Raw genomic sequence first — 9037 nt, forward strand, 5'->3', positions numbered from 1 at the left:
ATGGTTTCCGTTTGTGTCAGTCAGGGCTCCGTTCTGACGAAAAGCTCAGACGGAATGTCAGAATAGAGCCCTGACGCAGATGTGAACGAAGCCTTAAATACATAAAAGGTAGTGAAGGAGTACTAAAGTAGTAAAGGAGATTTATTACACACTGTGTAAATATTGACACCTACACTACTAGACAAAACAATCCATATATTCTGTTGCTAAATCAGGGCAGATAAATTATCATATATTATCCAGTAGGGAGAGCATTTTTTACCTGGAAGGCCCCTGACAATACAGTTACACCTCATGCACACGACCGTGTGTGCCGTCCGAGTTCCGTCAGTGATCCGAGGAAAGATAGGACATGTTCTATCTTTCCTTGGATCGGAGACTCGGACCATTTATCACTGACCCGATTCACCCGCTAAAGTGAATGGGTCCGTGAAGACTATCGGGTGCCACTCGGATGCCGTGAAAAACGGCCCGAGTGGCACAATGGTTGTGTGCATGAGGCATTAGTCATGCAGTATAGGAAACAGAAAAAGTAAGGAAAATTCTTTGGGAAAGATTTATCAAAACTGGTGCAATGCAAAAGTGGAGAAGTTGCCCATAGCAGCCAATCAGGTCTAAGCTCTCATTTTCAAGAGGCCCTTTTGAAAATGAAAGAAGCAATCTGGTTGGTTGCTATGAGCAACTATTCCACTTTCCCTTTGCACTTGCCAGTCTATGGTCATAAAATGAAACAAAGTCATTTATCATTTCAGTAAATTTATTTATCATCATCTCACAACTTTGTAAATCTTTACTATCAAGTAAAGATAATACTAGAAACATATTGTAAACATATTTTGTATTGTACATCAGTGGGCATATTATATACAGTGATGTGCTGTGTATGGGGCACATCACCATCTGCTATGCCATCTGGTTAATCTCAGGAAGGTAATGTTCGTTTCATAAACTACTAATTGACTGTTTTGTTTGTATGATGGAAACATGTTGAATTGAGATATTGTATCAAGTATCATCCATAGTAATTGTACTACATCAATCTCATTTATCTGAATTTAGAAGACTATACTTTCAAGGCATCGTTTGGATGTTAAGACATTTAGTACGTGAAGTGTTATCCTTGAGGCGCACATATGAAAAATTGAGCCTAAACCAAGAAGCGGAGTAGTCAAGGTCAGACTGGACCACAACAGGACCAGAGAACCCAGCAGTAGATAAACCCAAACGTTAGCTTTGTGGGTTTGTCACTATATGGGGGTTATTTGTCTATAATCAAGATATGGCATTTGTGTGCGGATATTATAATAGGGTTTATGTAGTTAAAGTTGTTTCGTAAACCAGTTCTGTGTAGCTGGATGGTGAGCCCAAGGTAAACCAGCAGCCATGATCATCTGATGGGCAAAGTTCTCTAAGCAACTGGGGCAGATGGCTTTATACTTAAAGGGTAACTAGACTTTCCGAAAACTTCTGACATGTCATAGTAACATGTCAGAGGTGTTAATCGGTGGGGGTCTGAGCACCGAGACCGCCACCGATAGTTTAAACAAAGCGGCAGAAGCGCTCGAGTGAGCGCTGAGCCTCTTGGTTTCTGATTGGCTTTTCTCAGAAAGCCGAGCAGTTGGAGTACGGGCTCATAGACTTTCTATTGAGCCTGTACACCAACTGCTCAGCTATCCGAGAAAAGCCAATCAGAAACTAAGCGGCTTAGCGCTCACACGGGCGCTTCTGCCGCTTAGTATTACCGATTGGTGGGGGTTTCCGACTCCCTATTGAGTTTGTACACCGTTACTTCAGCTTTCCGAGAAAAGCCAAACAAAAAACAAACGGCTCAGCGCTCACCCGAGTGGGTGCTCTCAGTGCTCAGACCCCCACCAATCAAAACTTCTGACATGTCGCTATGACATGTCAGAAGTTTTCTGAAAGTTTAGTTACCCTTTAAAAATAAAAAATAGATGTCTACAAGTGAACAAACTCTTTAACCCTACTAGATGTAGCAACCTAACCACATATACATGTATATACCATTTGTGATCAGTGTACAGATACAGTACTAGACATCCACGTGGACTAATATGGGTGCTGCCTATCAAGTTCTGGCTTAGCAGAGTGGACTCAATAGCAGGACTAGACCAAATACTCTAGACTTTATGGGCCACTCACACCAACACCAAGCTCGGAGACAGTTTTACTTTTCTTCTGCACAGCAAAAAATAACTTTCCTAGACACCAAAGCAAAAAAAACGTTAGACACCAGTGACTATTTTCCAAACAACTCGCTAATGAATAATTATTTTTTCACCACATTTTCGTCTTTTTTTTTTGGTGAATGTACCATATATTATTAATTTTACATATGTCCACTTTATAAGAGACATCTGCCCTTTCACAATTGGAGCTTCCCTATATGGAAATCTGACACCGTAAAATTGAGTCAGCAATTTTTTGTGAATCAGTTTCAGTGTGAATCCACATTACAGTGGAAAAAGAGAGTGACTGAACGAGACATGGTCATCGGAACTAGATCAGCCGAGACAGGTATAAAAACGTCTGGGGTTTTATTATGCAATGGTGTCGAGAGTAAACTGAGAATGGTGTGATCGAGAAAAAACGTCCGGCAACGGGATCCTGTGGTATGTCAAGACGAACTCCCTAAACTGCCTATATGGACAAGCAATATGTTAATAAACAATGCCCCATACTTCGCTGCAGATATCCTACAATGGGACAGGCGTTCTATCTTTCATTCACTGTTCTACTACCCAAATCAGCATCGTTACATTGTTCAGCACCTAAATAAAAGAATGGGGTGATTTCTAAAGCTTCTTCAAAGCTCTGGTCACATAGTTGTCCCAACAAAGAGAACCTTAAATCTGGCTATATATCGTGGGATACCTCACTGACACTAAGGCTGGGTTCACACGAGCACATTAACGTCCGTAATGGACGGACGTATTTTGGCCGGAAGTCCCGGACCGAACACACTGCAGAGAGCCGGGCTCCTAGCATCATAGTTATGTACGATGCTAGGAGTCCCTGCCTCTGTGTGGAACTACTGTCCCGTACTGAAAACATGATTACAGTAAGGGACAGTTGTCCTGCAGAGAGGCAGGGACTCCTAGCATCGTACATAACTATGATGCTAGGAGCCCGGCTCCCTGCACTGAGTTCGGTCCGGGACTTGCGGCCGAAATACGTCCGTCCATTACGGACGTTAATGTGCTCGTGTGAACCCAGCCTAACAATGGTCAAATCAATCCCTTTTCTATGTGAAAAGGGTACCATCAAGTGCTGAAGCCCTCAGCATATGAAAGTCTATGAAAGTCTATGTTCTTTCTTAGAACTTCCATTATTGATTTACAAAGTCCATCTAAAAGCACCTTCAGTGCAAGAACTATTCATGCTTGGCTGGGCATCTATGACCAAATGGTCACTGACAAGCCTGAGATCACCGTGCACAATGCGGAGTTGTCAGATGGAGTGGCATGAAGCACACAACCATGGAACCCCAGAGAAGTGAAAACTAGTTCTCTAGAGTGCTGAATCATGCTTCACCAACTGTCTTAGGCCCCATGCACACGACCGTAAAAATTGTCCGCAATTACGGACCCATTCAGTTCTATTGGCCGCGGACACCTTTCCGTATCGCTACAGATGGGTGTCTGTGCCGTAGAAATGTTCCCGAAAATTATGGAACATGTCCGTTCTTTTGTATTTTACAGGCTGTTCTTCCATACCAAGTACGGGAGCACGTTCCGAAAATGCGTCCGTGATTATGGGCATGGCCGTGTGCATGGGGCCTTATAGACAAATCTGGTTTTGATAGAATCCAGGAGGAAACTTGCCCACTAAATGTGTAGCACCAGCTTCCCACTAGCTCAGAGAAAACTGAGAATTAGAGATAGAGCCTGCAGAGGGGGGGGGACGGGGGACTATTAAACAATGCAGAATACAAGTCCTACGATGGCCATAAATAGTGTTATTCCTCATGTACACACATAGGACTGCTTATTTTGAAATATTGTAGAAATAGGGATGGGAACAGCACCACCATCACTTTAAATGGGGATGCAAGAATGCAACTGACCGTCTTTATGGGCCCACACAAGGATTCACAGGAAGAAAAAACAATGACGGCATTTCAAAAAAGCAAATCTTTTTATCGTCCCATAGTTCAGACACCAGCAATGGTTCGGCTCTAAGTGAGCCTCTTTTATAGCTTGAAAAAGTCTCACTTAGAGCCAAGACGTTGCTGGTGTCTGTACTATGGGACGATAAAAAGATTTGCTTTTTGGAATGCTGATGTCATTGTTTCTTCTTCCAGCTTAGGGTATGTTCACACGGCCAAATTTCAGACGTATACGAGGCGTATTATGCCTCGTTTTACGTCTGAAAATATGGCTACAATACGTCGGCAAACATCTGCCCATTCATTTGAATGGGTTTGCCGACGTACTGTGCAGACGACCTGTTATTTACGAGTCGTCGTTTGACAGCTGTCAAACGACGACCCGTAAATTTACTGCCTCGGCAAAGAAGTGCAGGGCACTTCTTTGCCACGTAATTTGAGCCGTTCTTCATTGAAATCAATGAAGCACGGCTCAAGGTTTACGAGCGTCTCAGACGCCTCGTAAATTACGAGGAGGAGCTTTTACGTGTGAAACGAGGCAGCTGTTAACAGTCTGTCTTTTCACACGTAACTGCCTCTCAGCGTGTGAACATACCCTTATTCTGAAATGTCACGTGAAATGTCAGCATTTTGGAATTTTTTTATTAAAGTATGTAAAGGCAACTGTTAGGACACACCCTGCCCGCTGCAGGCGCCAGCCTTGTTGTCTTGATCTGTGCTCCTATCAGGTTTGTTTGAAGCACTTAAGAGTTTAAAAGCTTTGATTGGAGTTTTCTCTGATCCCGGCAGTTGTTGTGGGAGTGCAGTTATATATTACTGCTGATCACATGGGCACACTGGCAATGCCAACGCAATCACCTCCACATAATAGTATGTCAAGGAGTAGGAACTGCCTCCCTTCCTTGAGGTACTCTATCATTAAGGGACAGGGTCAGAGGACATGGCTTTGAATAAGGCGTCGTTCTCATTTGCGTCGGGACTCCGTTCATGGGTTCCGTTGGGGCTTTCCATAGGTTTACGTTTGCATCACCATTGATTTCAATGGTGATGGATCAGACGCAAATGGTTTCCGTTTGTCACCATTGTGTAAGGGTTCCGTTGTTTTGACGGAATGAATAGCGCAGTATTGCTTTCGTCAAAACAAAGGAACCCTTACACAACGGTGACAAACGGAAACCATTTCCATCGGATCCATCAACATTGAAATTAATGGTGATGCAAATGGAAACCTATGGTTTCCGCTTGTTTCAGTTTGGATTCCGTCCATGACTCTGACGGAAAGGTCCGATGGAACCCATGAATGGAGTCCCGACACAGATGTGAACGAAGCCTTAGATGTTTAACAAGCACATATGAATGTGACAATAAGTTGTCTATATACTTTTGACCTTTGGATGGGTGATTGAGCCCGTGTGGGTGTTTGATCTCCGTTTGACGTATACGCGGGGAAAAGCTTCCAATGTATATGTTAAACGGAGGCAGTGACAGTGGCATCTGTCACCCATAGGCTAATATAGCATCTATTTAACGTATATGTTAAATGAATGCCTGTGACGCATGCAATACAGTGGCATATGTCACCCATAGGCTCCCATGTTAAAATGAACATATGGAGGCCAAAAGGGCCTCCGTCAGGTAAATAGAAGCCTATGGATACGTTTAACATGTACGTCAGGAGCCATCCCGGCATATATATTAAACGTACACAGCAAATGCAGTGTGAACAAAGTTGGATATTTTTGCAGCACTCTTTGGGCACCGTATTTCACCAAATAGCAGTTATAGGTGGAAAATGACTTGGTACGAGGTTTTAGGATTGGGAATAAGGGTAATGACCTTACATACAAGGGGGGCACTATTATGTAAGTCTTGACCTCTTACCCAGGCTGCTGGTCACAGGGCGCAGAGAAGCCCAGGAGGCATTGCGGCCTGTAAGGGTGAAGCTGCTGTAGTCCCTGTGCGGAGAGAACTGGCACACACTGTGCCCCCGCTGGGTACAGTCAAAGAGGAAGCAGTTGAAGCCCTTGCTTGACCTCTCCACCACTGCGGCAGAGCACCGCGGCAGGGAGCAGCACACCTCCAGGCATTGCTTCCAGCTGTACACCTCGCTCGGAGCCTTCAGGAAGGTGGCCCCGGCCTCCAGTGAATCCTTCGTGCGGATGATGTAGTCCTGCAGCTGGTTAAAGTTACACAGATCCTCCCCGGAGTCTCCGGAGGGCCGCACGGCCACTTCCTGCAGCTGTTGTTGCATTGCAGCCTCCTCCTCATCCCGTCCATTACCGTGCTGTCGGTGCCGGTGCCCTTCCTGCGGCCAGTCCTCTGCCTCCTGCCCTGGCTCCTGCTGTTGCCTCTGCTGCTGCAGCTGTTTGCGGAATTCCTCCAGGAGTTCCTCCACCCCGGAGATCTGGGACCTGAGATCCGTCAGCTGTGGGGCAGGGGAGCCCTGGGAGACCCTCCTGCAGCCCCCATGATCCCAGCAGAGCAGCAGTGTGAGCAGGCTGAGGCAGGAGATCACCGGGATTTGGTAGATCATGATGATGACTTCTCAGTACCAGGCAGTCAGCACAATCGGGGGTCTGTCAGTGTCATTGTGCCAGGGAGAGGTGATGAAGATCTATGATGCCAGACAGAAGATGGGGATACAAGGCAGCACTCAGCAGCCCTAGGCCAGAGCATGGCAGTGCGGGATCATCTCCCCCGCCTCTTTGTGATCAGGATGTGGTGGGGGTGTCTCCACAATGCCAGGTGTATAGATGAGGGCACTAGTCAGCACCATGGAGGAGGGACAGCACCCATCGCAGCCCTCCCCGCATCCTAGTGACGTCATTTCCATCCTGCCGAGGATTACATACATCATCCTGAATAGCACCTGATGTATTGTGAGGAATCATGGGTAACTGGCACACGCTTTGCCCATGATATGTGTTGTTACTAAGCTAATAATATTCCTAGATTTAATTTCTATTGTCTAGTCTCTGTTCCTGATGTTCTCTAGTGAAAAGCTATAATTATAAAAGTGATTTACATCATCGTAGCAAGATAAGCCACCATGAGGACTCCCCACCCCCTACACCTGGCAGTATAAGGAGGGGTGCGTGTGCGCGTGCAATTCAAGTACTTTTTGCTTTTTCCTGATGTACCATTTTCATAGAAGTTTTTTTTTCTTATTTGGTGTTATTATGGCATAAAATGAAAAAAGTCTAGGTTTCACAAAGTCACACTAAAATATATTCCGCAAATGGAATCATCCTCTCCTGTACTTTTATTGTGATATACACTTTATACACAAAATTATTGTGACACCTACACATTATACCTACAGGAGCTTTCATGACATCACATTCTAAATCTTAGGCATTAATATGGAGTTTATTGCATCTAAAACAGCTTCCACTCTTCTGGGGAGACTTTCTACAAGATTATGGACTGTGTCTGTGGGAATTTTTGCCCATTCATCCAGAAGAGCATTTGTGAGGTCAGACACTGATGTTGGGCGAGAGGGCCAGGCTCGCAATCTCCATTCTAGTTCATCTCAAAGGTGCTCGATGGGGCACAGTCATGCTGGAACAGGAAAAGGGCCTTCCCAAAACTGTTCCCACAAAGTTAGAAGCATACAATTGTATAAAATGGAAAACATTAAGAGGAAATAGACATGGACCGCACAATCCACAATGTATACGTTGATCTGAACCGCTAGGCATGATTTCTAAACATGAACATGAGGTTCTTTGTTAACATTTTGATCAAACTGTATAAGCCCACTTGCCACTTCACGGCGACCTCGTTCGTGTGAATAAGGCCTAAGGGTATGTTCACACGTGTACGTCCGTTACGGCTGAAATTCAGGCGAAAACAGCTCCTGAATTTCAGACGTAATGGCATGTGCAGGCGTTTTTTGCAGCGTCCATTACGGACGTAATTGGAGCTGTTTTTCTATGGAGTCAATGGAAAACGGCTCCAATTACGTTCCAAGAAGTGACAGGCACTTCTTTGACGCGGGCATCTTTTTTACGCACCGTATTTTGACAGCAGCGCGTAAAAAAAAATTACCGTCTGCACAGTACATCGTAAAACCCATTCAAATGAATGGGCAGATGTTTGCCGACGCTTTCAAGCAGCATTTTCGGCCGTAATTCCAGGCGTAAAACGCCTGAATTACATCCGTAAATAGTGCGTGTGAACATACCCTTACTTGGCACCAGCACGCCACACATTTGAAAAAAAACCCAGCTGAATTTAATCCAGGAATTACCTCATAAGTGTTTCTGCTCTTGCTTGTGCTTTCAGTTGGCCACTGGGGGCGCATGGTAAGGTGAGCTTATTCCATATGTGGGGGGACGTAGCCCACAGCCAAGGAGGCTTGGCACGGTCTGATATAATGGGTGCTTTTGGGCTGCTGGGTTGCTCCCTCTGCAGGATCGGAGCTGTGGTGGCGGTGGCCGCCATTCGGTGCTGCAACCGTTAGAGTAGCGACCCACTTTGAAAGTGGTTGCCGTAAAGTGGCAAGTAGGCTTATACAGTTTGATCAAAATGTTAACAAAGAACCTCATGTTCATGTTTATAAATTATGGCTAGCGGCTCAGATCAACGTATACATTGTGGATTGTGCGGTCCATGTCTATTTCCTCTTAATGTTTTCCATACAATTGTATAAAATGTCTTGGTATGCTGAAGCATTAAGATTTCCCTGAAGTGGAACTAAGGAGCCTAAGCCAACCAACCCCTGAAAAACACCATAGCTTTATCCCTCCTCCACCAACTTTACAGTTGGCATAATGCAGTCAGACAGGTAACGTCCACCTGGCATTCGCCAAACCCAGACTCGTGCATCAGACTGCCAGATAGAGAAGTTGATTTGTCGCTCGGCCGAACACATTTCCACTGCTCCAGAGCCCAGTGGCGGCGTGCTTT

The 9037-nt window shown here is 45.2% G+C and overlaps 1 protein-coding gene across 2 annotated transcripts in view; it reads right to left on the minus strand.

The window, feature by feature from the left end:
* LRP11 (LDL receptor related protein 11) overlaps nucleotides 1-6955 on the minus strand; it is an 83795-nt gene extending 76840 nt beyond the window's left edge. The window contains exon 1 of one of the 2 annotated variants that reach the window (XM_075862439.1): nucleotides 6008-6955. In XM_075862439.1, coding sequence (XP_075718554.1) covers nucleotides 6008-6659 — 652 coding nt within the window. In that variant the 5' untranslated portion in view covers nucleotides 6660-6955. The remainder of the gene's footprint in view (nucleotides 1-6007) is intronic. The other variant, XM_075862437.1, reaches the window with a different exon arrangement.
* Nucleotides 6956-9037: the final 2082 nt, after the last annotated feature.

Source organism: Rhinoderma darwinii, chromosome 4 (genome assembly GCF_050947455.1).
Source record: "Rhinoderma darwinii isolate aRhiDar2 chromosome 4, aRhiDar2.hap1, whole genome shotgun sequence".
Taxonomy (NCBI): Eukaryota; Metazoa; Chordata; class Amphibia; order Anura; family Rhinodermatidae; genus Rhinoderma; species Rhinoderma darwinii.